At 46.8% G+C, this 19,707-nt stretch overlaps 1 protein-coding gene across 10 annotated transcripts in view; it reads left to right on the top strand.

The window, feature by feature from the left end:
* Nucleotides 1–19,469, top strand: part of SMCO4 (single-pass membrane protein with coiled-coil domains 4) — a 61,642-nt gene extending 42,173 nt beyond the window's left edge. For 5 of the 10 annotated variants that reach the window (XM_079102069.1, XM_079102068.1, XM_079102063.1 and 2 more), the window contains exon 3: nucleotides 18,777–19,469. In XM_079102069.1, coding sequence (XP_078958195.1) covers nucleotides 18,782–18,961 — 180 coding nt within the window. In that variant the 5' untranslated portion in view covers nucleotides 18,777–18,781 and the 3' untranslated portion in view covers nucleotides 18,962–19,469. Of the gene's footprint in view, nucleotides 1–17,067; nucleotides 17,156–18,699 lie in introns of those variants that run through there. The other 5 variants (XM_079102065.1, XM_079102064.1, XM_079102066.1 and 2 more) reach the window with 3 other exon arrangements.
* The last annotated feature ends 238 nt before the right edge of the window (nucleotides 19,470–19,707 follow it).

Here is a 19,707-nt window from a genome sequence, read left to right as displayed (position 1 = left end):
GCGTGCCTGGGGAGCTTAGCCAGAGCATGACATGCCCAGAAACTGTGAGGAAGAGGGTGGTGGGGTATGTGGCAGGAGGCATGTGGGGAGGATAGTAAGCACTAAACCATGGGCAGGTGCCAGATTGTGTGGGACTTTTTTTGGAGACCAGGTTGAACAAAGGGTTTTGTTTTTTATTCCACAGGCAGAAAAGCACCCTATAGAATTTTATGCTAGCCAGTTACTAGATCAGATTTGTCTTTTAGAATAGGAATTCTGTAGACATGAAGGGTACTCCTTAAGACCTCCTGAAGGGTGGTGATCCTATTCTAATTATCCTGTCAGTCTTTTTATCACTTCTTATGGATGTAACACTCAAAATTCTAGACTCCCAAGTATAAGACATGACTGCAGGCTAGCTACCAGTAATCATAAAGATGTGAAGTTACTGAAATGTGACTGGTATTGTTAGTGCCCTGCTGGATGACTCTATTCTGTATTCCTATGGGAGGCCAGGACCTTGCTGTGCTTAGCAGTGATGTGTGCCTGGTCCCTCTTAGCATGGACACTCTGACTTCGAGTTCTTCAGATCTTGGGAACAGCATGCTATCAGGGCAGTGTCAGCAGGGCAGTGAATTTGTGACAGTTTGTAATGGCTGGGAATCTAGATGTTTAGTTATCAATTACTTTTAACTTGGCTTTCTCATTAGCTTAACATGATTTGATTGGTTGTTAACACTGCAGTGTAGAGTAATGTGTATGTTTGCCAGGGATATTTTTTGGCTAAAATGTTTCCGGTAACTAGACTTTTTAAGGTATGAGGTTTAGATGAGTCATCCATACCCATTTGCTAAAGAAGAGGTATACATCTCCCACCTCTGCTTCTACAGTGATTTTCCATTTCTTACCACACAGCTTTTTAATGGTGATAAGGGAAAATGTGTGGGATGGGCAAGTTGTGGTGTCCTTTACTCTGCCTCCACGGACATTGGTTTTAGAATTTAGAAATGTTTACATCACTTGGAGCTTGAGAAAGTTGGTAAGCTTAGACCGGAAATACAGGGTAGGAGGCCGTTGCAGAAATCTTTATGAACAAAGATGAGAACTGAACTAGGGGCTATGGGGATGGAGAGGAGAGGGGACATGTTTGAGGGAGTGTTAGGACCAGGAGAATGTAGGGAGTGGCAGGGAAGGGAAGGGCCCGGAAACCCCAGACTTCTTTCTTCGGCAGTGTTAGTGAGAGGAACAGGCTTGAATCAGTGAGCAAGTGCATCAAGCAGGCCAGGGCGGAATGACTCGGAAGTAGGAAAACAGTAAGTGAACGTGTGGCTTGTTCTCCCACTGTGCATCGACAGAAGTGTGACCACGGGAGGTGTGGTTAGGAGTGAGTTGGACTCATCACGTGCAGGGCCTTGAAGGCCAGGCCACATCGGCACAGTGTTGTTTTAGCAAGGGAGACCTATGGAGGCTTGAGGGCTTTTTAGTTAGAGCACCAACATTGGAGCTTGGTTTCAGTGAGACTCTTCTTTCTGGAGATTGAGGGATGGGGAGGCTGAAGGCATCGGCGTGAGGGTCAATGGAGATTCGGTGGTGGCAGAGGACACACAGGCAGGTGTGTGTGGTATCTGTGCAGTCTTTGTTTATTTGAGTATGATGGGATACATATTATAGAACTGTACATAGGGAAATGATCCGCCCAGCTTAGCTAGGAGTGGGTGGGGTGGCGAGGGAAAGGTGGAGTCCAAGTCGATGTGGCAGCAGGGCTGACCTGGGTTAACGGTGGTGCCATGGTGGTGTGTATGGACTGAGGTCACTGCCGACCTTGAAGTCTGTGGGGTCTTGGGTGAATAAATGGTGAGATCAATAAACCTGTCTGCAGTGCTCAAAAGCCTTCTTGTTCTCTACTCTCTGCCCAAATCGTCCTCACTGTGCAGTTTGTTAGCTTTAAGTCCAGCAAAAGAGAGGGAGTTTAAAGGAAAGATCACATCACTTTGCTAGTGACAGACTAACTTCAAAAGCTCAAGATTGTTGTCCGATGGGGTCATCTCCTTTCCCTACACAAAAGTCCACTCTCAGGAGACTCTAGAGGACATCGACATACTGCCGTGTAAATATTTGATAGAAGCTTAGCTGTGTTTTGCTGAATATTTGAATTTTGTTGGGAATCAAAGGCCTGTAGTGACGTGTGAATGATATACTTTGGGACGTTAGCAGTGGGTTTGCAGAATGGCTTTTGGGCTGATCATCTCAGCCGTTCACCTCTCCCTCTTGCTAAGCACAGGTTGCTCTGGTTGCTCTGGCCCTTCTTGCTGTTCCTTGAAACCTCTCTTGGCTTTTGTCCTCCCTGGCACCCTCGTCCCCTCATTCTCCCCCCTGTGCCCTCCTTCCCTCTGGGCCTCTGCTCTCTGTATTGCGGCACATCCCTACTGTACTGCTCACCCTGCTGTGTCTTTCTTCATGGTATTTGCTCCTTGACATTTTGCACATTTATTTATTGTCTGTCTCCATCACTGAAGTGAGATTCATGAGATCAGGAACATTGTTTGGTCATTATTCCTTCTCCACCTCCCTAGCACATTGAGGAGGTTCCCTTGTATCTGGTGAATAATGAATGATCCAAACAGGCCATTCGATTAATCAGTCTGTATATTCACAACAGCTAATCGGTGTGTGGCATGTGGTAGGTGCTCAGGAAGAACCTGAATGACTGAACTGGTGAGTGAGTGAATCTGTGAACGATTAGTCCCTACCCCTTGGTGCTCAGCAGGCATTAATTGAAGAAATGAATGGATGGGAGTCCTTGCCCTAGACAGGGTCAACCCCAGTGTCTTCATTACAGGAAGGCCCAGACGTGTGTGGTCTTTGGTGCATGTGATTGCTTTTCCTATTTGGTAAATTCAGTCAGCCCCTCGTTCTTCCTCTCAGTGTATCTGTCATCAGCCAGGCTCTGATTAACTTACTATAATTTAGCTTGGGGATGAATTTTTCATTTTAAAGATGCTATAAACAACTGGTGCTTGTGATATCTTGATTGTTAATGCAGTTCACTCCTAAAAGAACATGAGGGCTGTTTCCATGTCTGGGAGGAAGGGGCAGCTAGCCCATGCCTGGCCAAGAAACACTAAGACAGGCTGACAAGTTCTGACAAAGTTGCATTTGCCTAGCTCCGGGGTGCACCATAAGGCACTGGCGTGGGGGCAGAGCCACAGGGTGAGTGTGGTACATCTTCCTCAAAGGTCACATTTTACCCAAAGATTTGGAGGAAATGACATTTAAAGAGCATTAAAACAAATATGGATATTTGTTGGAAGAGAATTCAGCAGAGCTTGGTAGTTGTGAGCAGGCTATAGAAACCAGACTGCCTGGGTTTGACTCTGTCTCACCCACTACTTGCTTTGTGGTCCTGGGCCAGTTACATGACTGCATGCACCTCTGGGATGGGAGCCTGTTGACAGTGGAACCAGCAGCACCAGGATGTCAGGGATCAATGAGAGCCACGGATGACTTCATCACAGTGTGTGCACGTTATACATAAACAAAGCTCGTGTTCTGTGTGATCATTTGACATTTTAAGATAACACAGAAGACTGATGAATTTTCATTCTTATGCTGGCTGTGCCTCAGACCTGGCCTCCGGAGAAGGGCCGTCACTCGTCTCTGCATATTTTAGGTGGACGTTAGAGAAGCTTTGCCTTCAATAGACACAGCGAACACAGCTGAGTGGCTTGCATGCTTCATGAATTCTTCTCTCAGCCTTGCCTTAGTCTTGATCTGCCAGAGTTGAGCTGTCATTAGCTAAAGGATAAATGCTTACTTAAAGTGCCTGCTGTCCTAAAGTACCTGACCGAATAGCAGATGAAGGTGAGGGCATCTACAGGTTTGGATAAAGAATTGCCATCTAAGGAATGACAGGGTGTAGAAGAGCTTGTAACTTCCTAGGCATATTCACGCATTACTGCCATCACATTCCCGTAACAGTTTATTCATTAAGGCAGCAAGGACTCAGTGGTAAGAGACATCAGCTCTGGGGCCCATCTCTTTTATCTAACTTTTGAATTTCATCTATGGCATCCCATTCATCTTCACAACTCTGCTTGGTTTCTTCAGAAACCAAGGCAGACTGAGAGCTCTCTGCCTCAGAGGTAGTCCACTCTAGCTCCCTGTAACTTCTAACTCTTGGTTCCAGGTCTGTCTTCTAAAGCCACAACTAAATCCAGTACTTCTTCAACATGTGACTCATACCCCTTGTGATACGCAGACCCCTGGACTGAAGTGTTTCCACAGCTTCACCCAGGCCCCGTGACTTATCAATCAGTGAGATGCAGCCCTCACTGTAGCAGGTCTTCATAGCCCTTCAGTTAAATTCTGGGTCACATTTCATTGGATGATGGTAAAATATCTTTTACCAGCATTTTGTGTGTATGTGTGTTTATCTGTCATTTCTATTGGTTTTTAAATTTTTTAATGTTTTTACTAGTGCATTATAGTAATATATAATATTGAGGTTCATTTTGATAGGCAGGCATGGAAAATAATTTGCTCCACTTCAGTCTTTAATACTTCCTCTTTCCCTCCCCTCCTCCATCTCCCCACTTTCCTTTCTCTACTCTACTGGTCTTGCTTCTATTTATTCATAGTTTTTTTTTTTTTTAATTAGTATGTTATAGATATACATATAGTTGAAATTCACTGTGGTGTATTCCTTTATGTTCATAGCATAATTTGGTCAGTTTCAGTCCACCTTTCTCCCTTTTCCCGTCCCTTCCCCCATCCCCTATCCCTTTCCTCTGCTGCACTGATCTCCCTTCTATTTCATGAATGCCTTTCCTTTTTCCCCCACTCCTTAGGCCTAGCTTATGAGAGAAAATGTATGAAAGAAAACAATCAACTCTTGAGTTTCTAAGTCTGGCTTATTTCACTTAGCATGATGTTCTCCAGTTTTGTCCGTTTACCAGCATAATTTCATTCCTCTTTATAGCTGATTAAAACTCCATTGTGTATATACCACATATTCTTTATCCATTTATCTGTTGACCTGCACCTGGACTGGGTTTTTGTTTTTGTTTTTAAACAGAATAAAACAAAATAGCAGAGTGTATAAGGGAACATTTTGTAAATTTTTTATTTCTATTTATGTTGTGTTTGCTATTAACTGCATAACTGTTTCAAAAGCTGTTGTTGGACTGGGAATATAGCTCAGTGGTAGAGTGCTTGAAGCCCTGGATTTGATCCCACTATGAAGAAGAAAAAGAAGGAGGAAAAAAAAAAAAAAAAAGCCATTGTTTCAGAACCTGTTACAGAATTTCAAGCCACTTCCTTCTTATTTAGTCATTATCTTGTGCTTTCTATGATTTAATTGCTTCAAGTCAACCAGTTGAAAACAAAGTTGTTATTCTCCAGATAGCTCTGAGTCTAGAAATATTCTCACAAGCAGGAGAGGCATCTGATTATAAGTTGGCCTGAAAAATGCGACTAATTTGAACTGAAAAGGGAGGGATGGGGCTTAGAGGAAGCTGTAGGATTGGGAATTCAGTTTTCTGATCCTGAACTCTGTGTGTTGGGGACCAGACAACTGTGGAGAGGGGAGAGAATGCCTGAAAGGAGTCACTCGAGTTCTTTGACTATCAGCAGGGTGTCTCTTTCTTCCATCGAAGCTCTCCTTCAATCAGCTTCCAAGATATGATGTTAGGTCTTTTGCCGTCACCATCGTTTTCCTCTCTCCTTGTCCTATTGGCCTGGGTCAGTGTAAACCCCAACTCCTCCCCACCTGCACCTATATGATTGGCCGCCTTGTTTTGAGATGTGTGGCCCTGCCCTCAGGTGGTCCTATGCTGTGGACCACACACACAGCCCTCCAGGGCATTCATGTTCCCACCTGGACAGCTATTCCTTGACTCATCTCTTTTCAGACTTCTAGCATCTCCCAGCCTCCTAAGCCGGTGATCTTCCTATCGTTTTTTTATATGCAGTTATTTTGCCATTACTCCCTATAGTGATGATGATGATGATGATGGTGGTAGCTAATGCTTACATTGTATATAACATGTTCCAGATTTTGTTCTCATATATCAGGGAACCTGTTTTGCAGGTGAGAAATCTGAGGCACACAAAGATTAAGTGAACTGCTTGTGGTTATGGAGCTGATTAATGGAAGAATGGGGGTTCTGGCCCAGGCGCTCTGCCTCTGACTCCTCACTGTGCTCTTGTTTGCTGAGTCTTGAGAAGCGTTACTTGCCCCTGGTCTCCAGTCTCTCTGCTCCCCTGCCCCATCCACCAGCACTGCTCTCAAAGTTGCTCAGGTACTGCCTGTGGCCAGATTGAATGGTCAGTTCCTTGTATTAAAGCACCTCCTTCATCTAGCCTCCAGGACACCATGCTTTTCCTGGTTTCTTCCTCATACCTCCTGTACTCGTTACTCTTGACTCCCCAAGGGTTGAACATTGGATGGCACCAGGGCTCAGTCCTCAGAGACCCTGTCTGCAGTCAGTCACCACCTATCGGCCATCCATGCCCACGTTGCCTGTGGTCCTGAATCCAGTGTAGCGCTCCCTGAACTGCAGACACAGGCATCTAGCTAGTTGCCTGCCCGTTGTTTCCACAGGCTTGTTAATAGACCCTCACACCTGGCAGGTCCAAGCTCCTGCTTTCCCCACGCCCCAGCCACCTCCTTCTGCCAACCTCAGCTCTAGGCTTCGTTTCCTCAGGCCAGAGTCTAGGTTGTTTTCTCTTTTTACATTCCGTTTCCATTCTTTGTAGCTTCCTCTTTCGAAGTGCACTCAGGGCTGGCTCACTTTTCACGGCATCTGCCCTACTCTGCACCAAGCCCCCTCATCTCACCTGAGGAGGTCATTAGCATCTCCACTGAGTTCTTGCCTCAGTCCTTGCCCCCTGCAGTCAGTTGTCCACTCAGGGTTCTTATAAAATGTAAGTGCCCAGGGACCCCATGTTGCCCTCTGCCTGCTCCCCCTCTGACTTCTCACCCCCTCCCTTCCCTCCTCTCCAGCCTGGCTTTGTAACTGCTAGGAATGCCCCACCAAGGGCCCTGCCTGCCGGCCTGCCTGGAAAGTCTTCCCAGGAATCTGCACAGCTCATTTCCTCACAGCCTTCCAGTCTCTGGTCCTGTGCTGGGGGTTGAACCCAGGCAGGGCCTTGTGCTTGCAAGGCAATCAGTTAACTCTTAAGTGTGCAGCCTCCACACCTCACGGCACCGCCCAGTAAGCAGTCTGTTTATTTGTTAATTGTGTCTCCCTACATTCTCTGTGAATGAAGAAAGCTTCCTTACATAAAGGAACACTTTTACATTTGGTTCACAGCTGCATCCTCAACATTATCCCTGATGTTCTGCACATACTCAAAAAATATTTGGATGATAGGTAGGTATTTTTATCCCTGTTTTACAACAGAGTAATTGAAGGTCTAAGAGGCCAGGTTCATTGGCCAGGGTCACGGACGTTAGAATAACCAGGATGGACCCTGACATGTGTTTAATTGCTCCATGCACTGCTTTTTCTTGTTAAGTAAGGACAGTAGGCAACACACACAGTTCCTGTGAGGATGAAATGAATAATGCACAGAAAAGCACTTTGCAAACCCCAGTGTGCCAAAGAAATGTTACTTATCTAATTTATTGAGAACCCTAGTCTCTCATGTCCATTATTCAGCAACTCACCCAAAAGTCCTTTTGTGTTCTTGGATTTTTTTTTAGAAATAGCTGATACTGCCATTGCCAAAGTATGTATTTTCTTCTTCCTCCTGCCCTTGGTGTGAGGAGTATGTGTGTGCCTCTGTCTGTAGCTCTGATCCCAGTACACCCAACACACACACTGACTGGCGGGTCTAGGAGCTTCTCAGACCTCTGTGGCCTGTCAGCAGCAGGGGCAGTGGAGCTAGCATCTGCCTGGCTGTGGTCGTTTGTTCCTGGGGAGGGCACTTATGCTATCAGCAGGTGCTTAGCGAGTATCAGGAGTCCCATCTTGCACAGCTCTCCTGGCAGTCTGCCTACCCCCTGTCCCCACTGTGCAGCAGAGTGGAGTGAAGTGATCACAGGCCCATTATGGCTAAATACCAGGGACATAAAATGAAGCAAGCACACTTGATGAACTGCAGAGCTGCTGTTCTCAAGAGTGGATTTATGTCTCCCTGAACCCGGGGCAGCTTCCCTGGGCTGGTCACATAAAGCATAGAGCAGTTTGGCCCTTCTCGTGTTTCATGTTGCAGTAATGACACAGCTACAAGAAGAGATGGCAGAGATCTCCCCACATCTACCTTCTTGTTGTTGATTCGTTTGTGTTCCTGATTTTGAAGTAGGAGAAAAATGCAGCGATTTTCTTAGGTAGCATCTTAAACTGTCATTTCTAATCACAGGAGAGCTTTGGCACTTAGGAGAATAACATTGAGAAGAGGCCAGCAGTCTGCCCCCTGAGCCTGGTTACTGTACTCACATTGATTGTGCACTGGAATGTAATTGATGAACCACAGGGACTTAACATGGACTCTAGGCCAGGTCAAGCTGTTCTTGGCAGGCACTTCTCCAACAGCCTGTGATGTCTTTGGCTCCCTCAATGCTGTTGGCCTGGACAATGTAGGGGTGGGCAGAGAGAGCTGCACTTCTCCTGGGTGTCTTCAGAGCAGCCAGGCCCACACTGAAAATTTAGGCAGGATGCAGCACATCCTTTAACGTGGGATGATTGCCTGGCCTGGGGCATTCATGCAGCAATACCTTCCAGGAATCAGAACAAGCCTGACTTAAGGGACTGGCTTTATCTGCTGCCAAGTGACACAAGCCTGTGGTCCCTCTCACACTTCCTGTGTTCTCAGCCTCTGGAGCTGATGGGCAGGAATGTGCTGTCCCTTGGTCTATAGACTTTGTAGGGGTCTCCCCAGCTACTTGGAAGCAACTGTGTGGAGTGGGAGCAGCATAATTTCTGAGCCAGACAGAGCTGGGCCAGAAGCACAGCTGCACCTACTGATTACCTGGGCCTACAGCTCTACAGTCTCAGTTTCTTCACCTTCACGTTGAGGATCAGGGCTGCTGTGGGGCTCGTGTGTTTCTAGGGGGTTTTAGTTGGAACTGACAGGTAGTGAGCACTCAGGAAGCAGTAGCTACTGTTCTTAGTGGTGGGGTGGTTTGGAGCCACTGTAGTGTCACACTATAGTCACAGAGAAAATGGGTGACCTTTGGAATCAGGGCTGAGTTCAAATCCTCATTCAGTTGTTCATTCATTAAATACTTAATGCATGCTTATTATGGGTTTTCATTGGAGCTGAGATTGTGTTGGTTCCCAGTCTTTGATCTTGGGAAAATCAGTGTACTTCTCTGAATCTCAGTTTCATCATGTAAAATAGGTGCAATAATATTGCTCTTATATGGAATCAATATTGTGTTAGGAATTAAAATGTATTTACTTATAAGTGGCACCTAGTTTATTATTATAGATTTTCTTTTCTAACTTTGTGGTCAGTTGCTTAAAATGAACTGCTTGTCTTAAACTAGTCCAGCTTTGATCCTCAATGCAGCAGATATTTGTTGAGCACCTGTTATGTGAAGGCCATCCTGTCAGCCCCACAGGTATATTGTTACCAGCAGGACACACTTGCAGTCCTCAAGAAGTGGGGGTTGGAAGCTCAGCTAGTTAGGCAGTGGCCTTCAGTCAGCGCGGCAGTAAAGGCATAAACTGAGTCCTGAGATATCACTGAAGGGGGAACCATTGCTTCTGCTTGGGAAGACTTGTGAAGGCCATGCACAGGGTCAGTCCCGGATGAGAGAAAATGCCAGGTAGATAATGATTCACAGGGAGAGGGGTTCCAACAGAGGTGCTGTATCGGCAGAGGCACAGGTGCATGTGCAGGGAGCACCAGTGTGTTGGTAGCGGTGGGTCACTCGGAGTGTGATGACTTGGAAGGAGCCAGTGGGGCTGGACTGAGTAGACTCAGGGAGGTCTTACCATTGTGGCTTTAACCCAAGATGTGGAAAGCTTACAAGAGGGCCAAAATGTGGTGCTCCTTATTGCATGGGGCCAGCGCAGTGCAGTCCAGAAAAAGTGTAATGCAGGCCATACATGGAATTTAAAATTTTTCCAGTAGCCACATTAAAACAGTGAAAACAGTTTAAATTAATTTAAATATATTTTACATAATTCCATATGTTCAAAATATTGTTCCCACATGTAATCTGTATAAAAACCTTATAATAAGATATTTTACATTCTTTATTTTGGTGCTGAGCCTTCAAAAGCTGGTGTGTATTTTATACAACAGCACAGCTCATTTTGACTCACAGCCACATTGCAAATGCTTAGCAGCCACTCACATATGGCGAGTGGCCACCATATTGGCAGCGCAGAATTAGCAGGTCTGGGATAGTGGGAGTTGGGAAAGAGCTACATAATCCTGAGCCTTTAATCAGTATCCTGAACCAATCTTCTCCCACCAAACCCTGGAACACATCTGCCAAACAGCTGATTGGTAACTCACCAAAAAGAAGACTGGGAGATTGTATCACCCATGGGTTATATGGTTCTGGGGGGGGGAAAAAGTAGTACTTCTTGGTATTTCTCAATCTCCTCTCCACAGGACTACTCTCTCTGGATAGCAAGTTTCTGTGTGCCGTTTATTGCACAATTGGTATGGCCTGTTGATGCCATATGTTATTTCTGATTTTTCAGTAACTCTGTAATACAGGGATTTTTTTTTCCTTCCTATTTACAGAGAAAGACAGGACATTTAGTACTTTGCTGAAAGTCATATAGCTAGATGTGGCATAGCTGAGGCTCACACCTGTTTTCAATCCATGTTCTTACCTCTCCTCCTGACTGTCTCCCTAATAGGATCCAAAGCACATAGAAAAAGACTGTAAAGCAGTAATCAGAGAAAAATCATGAACTTTAAAAATTTCTGTGTTAAAGGATGTATGTGAACCCCTCTTCCTGTAGCCTTCTGGTCTCCTGCCCCCATGCAACTGGAATGTTTCACTGCTGACCAGTTGCCATGGGCTCACATTGATGGGGGTGGGGCATAGTGGGTGAAGTTTCATTAGAACCAGCTGGAACTCCAGTGTTTATGAAGTTTCCGTTTCCCTGGTTAGGGGGGCTAGAGGCAGGGGGGTGACTGGACTGTGCTCACAGCCATAACACTAGAACTCAGCTGGTGGCTTCGGCTTCCATCCTGTTCCAGCTGCTTATGAGAGGAAGCCAGACAGAGCCGTGGGAATTTCTCTTTTTATTTCCTCTGTGCAAGGGACTGGTAAGCAATGAAGTGGCCCTGTGATGGACAAAGGCAGGAAGATGTATGGGGCATACCCAGAAGGTTGGTGACTGCAAGCTTCAGGGTCAGACAAGTATGAGTCTGACCTTTCGTTCAGCCACTCCCTTATTTTGTGACAGTGTTGGGGGTTTGGATTCCTCATGGTGAAGCTGCAGTGGTCTTTTTAGTAGGGCTGTGTTCAATGTAAGATACATAGGTCCACTGGAGCCAGCTCACATTGAAAGAGAAATATGCCACAATAACCTGAGGAGAGAAGCCTTTCTAGAACTTGGCCTTTTAGGGACTGGTTTAAACAGTTAAGAGTAGGGTTGAAAGGTAAGCTTGGAATCCAGCTCTCTGCCTCTCATCTCCTCTCACCTGGCTTACCTGCTGTCCTCTGCCTGTGGCACTGAATGGCTTCCCCAGATGCCTGCATTTTCACCATCTCCAAATTGGAAAGGAGTACATGGAAGGACTTAGGCATATCTCTTCTTGCTTATCAACTTCAGTATCTTTTCCTGTTTCTTAGATTCTTGAAATTGAGGCCAGTTGGCCCAGCTTCTTAAGGCACGCCACCCATTTCCAGAATCTGCATGAGGCAGCCCTGGCCTAGGAGAGGCCATGTGGTCCAGTTAGGAAGGCCAGAGCCTATGGAGAAGTGGTCCTCAGTCTGCTCAGGGGTGGGGCGTGGGCAATAAGGATAGAAGAATGTCAGCCATGAGGACTAGTTTCTCTGAGTCTCCTATCCCTCCCTGCAAGATGATTACTTTGTGTTCCCTTTCCTCAGGGCTGCCTCCCATCCCCCAGACTGAGCTGAAGCCCTCAACTATTTCATTAAAAAAGAAAAATGTAAGCCTCTGTTTCTCTCCCAGGCAGTGGCCCCTGCTGTCCCGCTCCCCCACCTGCCTTGTACTTGGTTGCGCCTTTCCCTCTCTCCCAGCCATAACTGTCCATTCGTGTTCTCACCCTGCTCCTACAGGCCCCACCCCACATTCCCAGCAGCAAGGTTTTCTCCTATTCTATTAAACCCCTCATATATCCTCTGGTTTCTCTCATTACTTAAAGTCAGGAAACCCCTTTTGGCCACTGATATTCTTCCAGCAGAACTTCAAGCCAGCTGTCTGCCCTGTGCTGCTCAAGGTGCTGGCCTGATAACCAGTTACCACAAGTTGCCACAGTAGTAAGGTGCCAGCGCCGCAATGGGAGTCAGCCGTGGCCAAGCAAAGTCAGCTGACTGTTTTCCATGGCAAGACTTTCTCAGCGAGAAGCGGCATGTTCACTTACATTCTGGCTCAAGCTCCTTTCTTCCCAGATAAGCAGCATGCTGCCGGCTGCACTCAGGGGTGTGTCTGAACCCTCCCTTTAACTCACTGGAAGCCCCTGTGGCAGGCTCCACTTTGCCGAGTCCAGTAGGTGCTGCTTTTTCTTCATTTTAGTTGGCTTTTTGGCAGTGACCCTCTTGACTGTCTCAGCTCCCTTGGCACCACATTCCGTTTATCTGATTTACTTGCCTCTTCTCCAACTCTCCTTTGCTTGGTGTCTTTCCCACCTGTTAAGTTTGGATCTGAAACATCCCCTAGAGTCTCATGTCCTGAAAGTATGGTTGGTCTCAATGCAGCAAGGTTCAGAGGTGGGGTTTTTTAGGCAGTGATTAGATCGTGAGGACTCTGACCTCACTACTTCATGGATCCATCCACTGAGCCAAATGGACTACCAGGAAGTAGGACCTAGTTGGAGGAAGTAGGTCTCTGGGAGTGTGCCTGAAGGGGTTTGTCTTCTCCCTGGACCCTTCTTCTCTGTTTTCTGGCTCTCAGTAGCTAAGCAACTTCTCTTCATCATGTCCACCCCAAAGAAATGGAGCCAGCTGACCATGGACTCAAACCTCTGAAACTGTGAGCCAAAATAAAAATTCTTCTCCTCTAAGTTGTTCTTGTTCAGGTATTTTGATCACAGTGACAAAAAACAATGCACCAGCTGACCTATAGCTGTTAGGATGCAGGCAGGCACGGCTTAGCCCTGGGCCCCTTTCTTACTGTAGTCATCTTACCTAATCCAGCAGCTGGTGACTTCCAAATATGGATCTTCAGCTTAGTCCCAGGTCTTGACTCGCTTTCAGCTGCCTCCTAGGTATTTCCATGGTGATCTCCAGTAGGCATCTTCATATGGACAGGTGTGAACAGAACACTTATTGTTCTTTCTCAAATCCACTCTCCACCTCTCCATGTCCCGTTCTTTCATTTCATGAGATGGGGTTACTACCCATCCAGTGGCTCAAGCTCTTGATGCTTGACCACTGTCCCATTCACTGACCCTGTCCCATTCATCACTGAGGCCTACAGTTATACCTTCAGCATATAACTTCATCCTCTGTCATCCGCACTGACCCTCCCACTAGACTGCTCCCGAGTCTTCCCTTTTATTCCCCTAGGGTGAACTTGCCACTGACCAGCCAGAGGGAGCTCCCTGCACCTCCCTATGTGAAGCCCTTGAATCCCTTGTACTGCTGCTTTTAGAATGAAGTCACACTCCTCACCATGGCCTGCAAGTTTCTGGAGGACTTGGTTCCATGTCACCTCTGTCCTTGTCTTCATTCCTCACTCCTGCAGTAAGCCAGCCCCTTCCTGGCAGCTTCTGTCCTGGCTGGTCCCTTTGTCACAGGCTCTCCCTTCTCAGGTGTCCTTTCAGAGATGCTTTCCCTTGCTGCTTCCCGCTCCTCAGGTGAGTTTGAGCAGGGAGGCTACCCACGACAGCCTGATGCAGAACCCAGAATTTGGACTGTTTGTCCTTTAAGACCTGACCATCCCCAGCAACTCAAGACTTTTCCCAAGTCTCTGGGAACTTGTGAATGCATCTTACAAATGTCACGAGCTGGTCATTGTGGAGGCTGGTGCCTTTGAATGTCAACTGCACATGTGTGGGAGGATGCAGACAGCAGCTAAGGGAGCAGGATGAAAGTGAGGCCAGCACTATTAGCCAGAGTGGCCAGGTGCTTGTTAACACTGGGCCATGGTGTTGCCTGCCAGCCTGCAAGGCCCTATGGGAGATAGCTGTAGGGCTGACAGGCCATTAGCTCCACAGGGAAATGGCCATGAGTCAGAGTGCTGCTAATGGCTTGTTGCTTTTCAAACAATTTTATGGGGCTGTGTCAGGGAGAGAATGGCCTATGGGATGCTGTCCCTTGCTCAGTTAGAAGCCATGGGTTCTATTTACAGACGAGGTGACTGTGGAGAAGACATTTTCCCTCTTGTGCCCTTGGTTTCTTTCTCTCTACAATAGGGATCCTAAAGCTTGTTCATCTAACTCACAGGACGTTTGGGGCAAGTTCCAGTGATGCCTTCTCTGTGCCACACCCCACAGTCCTATTAGGATGGGCACCACCATATGACCCCTCCCAGGCGGTGGCCAAGGTGTATAGAAGCTCTGAAGGCTCTCTAGGGCACAGGCGGGTAATTGGTGGCGATGTCTCAGCCAGCCTGTACTGCCTCCCTGCAGGCAGGGAGAGCTCAGTGTATGTATGCATTTTCTTTTCAGATCTTCAAGTCATCCTTTAAGATAGAAGTTGTTCTCATGTTCAGATGATGACATTGAGGCTGAGTAAAGTCAAGTGACTTGCCTGGAGCCATTTAGCTAATAAGTGGTACATCTGGTCTTGAATTCAAGTGGGTCTGAAAGTTCCTTGAAAGATATGAAAAGGAGAATTGGTTCAGTGAGGAGTTCTTACACCTACACTGTAGGCCTTAAAGAAGAGAAGAGGTTTATCTGGGCTCATGGATTTAGACCATGATTAGGTGAACCCACTTTTTCTAGGCCTGGGTGGGGTGGGTGTAGCATATCATGGCAACAGCAGTGCAAGGCATAGCAAAACAGGTGACCTCCTGATGGGGGAGCAAATGAAAGAGGAAGGGGCTGGGGTCCCAATATCCCAGTCAAAGTCATGCCCCCAGTAACCTGAAGACCTCCTTCTTAGTTCTCCCTCTTAAAGGTTTCGGCATCTCCCATTAACACTACAGGCTGGGGCTCAGCCCTTTAATACATGGACCTTTGGAAGACATTCCGCATCAATCTTCAGTATTCTGTTCCTGCCCCCCCGAGGCTTAAGTTCATTTCACAATGGTCCATCTCTGAGAGTCCCCTAAGTCTTATTATGGCATTACCCAGAAGAGCACCTCCATAGTCTCCTCTGAAAGACAAACTCTTAGCTATGAGCCCCAGTAAAAAAAAGCAAAAAGAAAGTTAGATACCAGATAAATATGCCCATTCAAGAAGGAACAGAAAAATATCAAGAAGGGATTGGACCAAAACAAGACTGAAACCCACCGAGGGCAAACATGGAATTCTATCTCCAGGTCCAGCCTCTGGGGGCACACTGTGGTGGGATATTGACTCCCTAGGTCTAGGGAACCTACCCCTTCAGCTTTGCTTGTTGCTGCCCACATGGCCACTTTATTGGGCTGGTTTGTGCACTGTCTACATCCTTCCTCAGTAGGTGTTCCTTGTTCCTGCCATCTTTAATTTAAAGGGGTCTCTATTGCAGCTTTGGCTTCACTCATTGATCTGTGTTTTAGTCAGCTTTTGCATTGCAGTGACCAAAAGACCTAACAAGAACTACTTAAAGGAAGAAAAGTTTATCTTGACTCATGGTTTCAGAAGTTCAGTCGATGGTTTGCCAAGTTCATAGCTGTGGGCCAAGGTAAGGCAGAACAACATCATGGCAAAAGGGCATGACAGGGGAAACCAGCTCAGGACTTGATAACCAGGATGCAGAGAACTCCGCTCACCATTGACACAATATGTACCCCAAAGGCATGCCCCATGCCTCTGCAACCTACCCTCCTCCAGCCACACCCTGCCTGCCTATAGTTACCACCCAGTTAATCCATATTAGTGGACTAATCCACAGGTCAGATTGCATCACACTCATAATCATTCCACCTCTGAACATTCTGCATTCTCTCACACATGAGCTTTTGGGGACACTTTATATCTAAACCATAACACCTTCTGAGGGATGGCTACAGAACACTGACCCTGCCACATGCTGCCTGACCTACTAGGCTTTGAAATCTCTGTGGAAGTCTCCATAATCCCATCACACTTGCATTCTGCATGCCTGCAAAGCCAGCATCATGTTGGCTATGCTAAGGTTTCATGCCAGTAGGATCTGCACCTGACACAGCTTAAACCAGGCTGCGGCAGCTTCTGAGTGCCTTGATGGCTGAATACTGGGTGATTCTCAAGGTGTTCCTGGACAAGCAGGGCTTCCCCAGGGCGCTCTTCTCAGAAAATGGCCCTAGAAAGTCTTTGAAACAAATCTCCATTTCTACACCTTTGAGCCTGTGATGGCTGCCACCTTGCTGATTCTGAGATGCCCTCCAAGCATCTTTTCTGTTGTACTGGTGCAAAGCACTTAGCTTCTTTTTAATGGTGCTAATCTCTTTAGCAATCAGGTCCTCCTTGGCTGTACCTTTAAATGGGCACTTTTTCTGGCCAACCTATGAATTTTTTAGGTCTTTTTGCTCTTCTTCTCTCTGTTCCCAGTTATCACTATATGTTTGGTTAAAAGAAGCCAGTAATAACCATGCTGGTGCCTGAATGCTGTGCTGCCTTGACATTTCTTCTGCCAGATTAGTTTCCTTTAAGGTCTGCCTTCCACAAAGTCTCAGGTCATGGACAAAATCTAGTGGAGCCTTGGTCCATGGTGTAATAGGGATTGCCTCTAGTTTAGCTTCCTATAGAATACTCATTCCCAGCAGAACCCTCATCAACATAGCCTTTCTCTCCACATTCTGATCAGCATTCTGATCCCCTGCACCTTCACTAGAATGACCCATTGGGTTCTATTTACAGCATTCTAGGCTTTCCCTAGCCTGCTTCTCCAAACTTTTCCAAATTCATCCTGCAAACCAGTTCCAAAGGTTCCTCTACATCATCTCAGGTATGTTGACCACCATTCTCAGCACCAGTTTTCTGTCTTAGTCACTGTAACAGATGTCTCAGGTAAACATCTTCTCTTTATAAGGTGATTATTTTGGAAGTTGCTCTTCATGATCAGCTGTACTCAGTGCTTTTAGGCCTGAGGTGGGAGGTGGGGAGCACAACTGGTCACTTCCTGGCAGGGAAGCAAGAGAGGATGGGGATTAGGTAGGGATCCCACAGTTATCTTCAAGGGCACCTGAAGACCCCCACTAGGCCCCACCTCTTAAAGGCTCATGCACCTCCCAATAGTACCATGGGCCAGGGAGAAGGCATTCCAGATCCAAACTATAGTGTATGTGTGTGTGCACACGTGTGCACTTTCTCATATTAATTTTTTTCTGATGGAAATTGTACATTTGCCCAAGTGGTTCTGCCCTAAACTTTAATATTTGCTTTTGGTTGGCATTACATCATCCTAGCACAATAATGTTAGTCATCTCACTGTAAGATATTCTGCCTGATTGTGGATGGGACACAAAAATATTGGAGGGTCTATATGGGACCAAAGGAGTGGTAGGAGACTAGGATTCCATATAAGAAAACGGGAAGACATCCAGCAGACCTTTCGTGACTCAGAGTCAGCATTCTGCCACCTAACATGGTCACTCAAGTGTAAATGTCATCTTTCTCATCTAGATGATAAGCTACCCACTCCCCTGACCCTTGAGCACCTCCACAAATCACAGAATTTACCACAAGAGAATCATAAGATGAATAGGTGGTGAATCACAGGCTCAGCCAGTCCCCCTCCATTGTTGGTCAGACCCATCTTCCACTCTGCCTGCAACGCATTGTGCACCCTGCAGTGTGAGCTCTGGGAGGACAGAACCCAGGCCCCCAGCTCCATCCTGAGCTCCTAAAAAGTGCCCAGCACATAGAAGGTGCTTCAGAGGGTTTGGATGATGAAGTCAAGGAACCAACGAAGGGGGAAATCAGTTGTTTTTGTGCTCAGAGCCCCATGGAGTCTCTGTTGTGTTTGCACCTGTCACAGCTTTTTCACTGCTGTGACCAAAAGACCTGACAAGAAAAATTTTTGAGGAGGAAAAGTTTATTTGGGGTCTCACAGATTCAGAGGTCTTGGTTCATAGACAACTGGCTCCTTTCCTCCGGGCTCGAGGTGAAGCTGAACATCAGGGCAGAAGACTGTGGCAGAGGAAAGCAGTTCGACATCACACCAGAAAGCAGAGAGAGAGCTCAGCTCAAGTACGAAATTTAAGCAAAGGCATGCCCCAAGGACCCGTCTCCCTCAGCTATACCCTACCTGCCTACAGTTACCACTCAGTTAATTCCATCAGGGGATTAATGCACTGATTGGGATAAGGCTTTCACAACCCAATCATTTCTCTAAACCTTCCCGTATCATCTCAGACGTGAGCTTTTGGGGGACACCTAACATCCAGACCTAACAAGTGGCAAGTGTTTTTCTTATCACATTTGCCTTTAACATTGTGATTTCTTTTTTCTTTCACTATTTGTTCTTGATCATCGTTGTTCTCCCTACAGGAAGTCCCCCATCTTGACTACAGGAGTGTGGACTTTTCTCCACGGCCTCTCTGGACACACTGTCTTGCATCCTCTAGGAAACATGCGGCAACTCAAAGGGAAACCCAAGAAGGAGACGTCGAAGGACAAGAAGGAGCGGAAGCAGGCCATGCAAGAGGCCCGACAGCAGATCACCACGGTGGTGCTGCCCACGCTGGCCGTGGTGGTGCTCCTGATCGTGGTGTTCGTGTATGTGGCCACACGCCCCACCATCACCGAGTGAGCGCCTGGCTGCAGAGGACTCCGTGGGCAGGGAGGGGGAAGCAAATGCAAAATGGCTTTCATGTGCAGAGATGTTACTGCTGCTGAGCTCTGAGCAGGAACACCCTGCTTCTCTGGTCTTTGACTTGATTAAAGTTTCTCCACTTTTCTTGGGAGGGAATAGGGAACGTTTTATCAGTAAACGTGCCATACACCTTATGGTCCACTTCATGTGCCTTTCAGACTTCAAAGCAGTGTGTGTGTGTGTGTGTGTGTGTGTGTGTGTGTGTGTGTGTGTGTGTTTTTCTCTCATAAATCGATATGTAGCTCCACCTGGTGAGAGGAGGACTTTGGGTCATGAAGCAGCTGGAATCAGTGCTCACCTCATTCCCATTGTTTGGAACATGCCTCCTACACGTGTTCACAATTTCCAAAGGGACTGTATGTCTTCTCTGTGCTTAATGTGATTTGAATATGTTGATTCAAAGTGAAATATTTATTTTTTGAATAAAGGAGATAATAGCCTTAAACGGGATGTTTCTCTTGTTTTGCCAGAAGGCACTGGCGCCTGTGGGGTTCCTTCCCTGGGCTTTGCCCCTTTCTCCACTTCCCTCTCCCTGGAGGCTCTCTACCTCCCGCTTTACTCCCTACTCTTCAGCACTTCCAGGAAAATGATGCTCTTCAGCTAGATGATTTTGAAATTGAGGAGGGAGTCTTGAGAGGGGCAGAAAGTGAGCGTTAATTGACTTGTTTTAGCAAAGTGAGAGT

Source organism: Sciurus vulgaris (assembly GCF_902686455.1).
Source record: "Sciurus vulgaris genome assembly, chromosome: 11".
Lineage (NCBI taxonomy): Eukaryota > Metazoa > Chordata > Mammalia > Rodentia > Sciuridae > Sciurus > Sciurus vulgaris.
The sequence above is the reverse complement of the archived record's forward strand: the minus strand, read 5'-3'. Positions and strand labels throughout refer to the sequence as shown.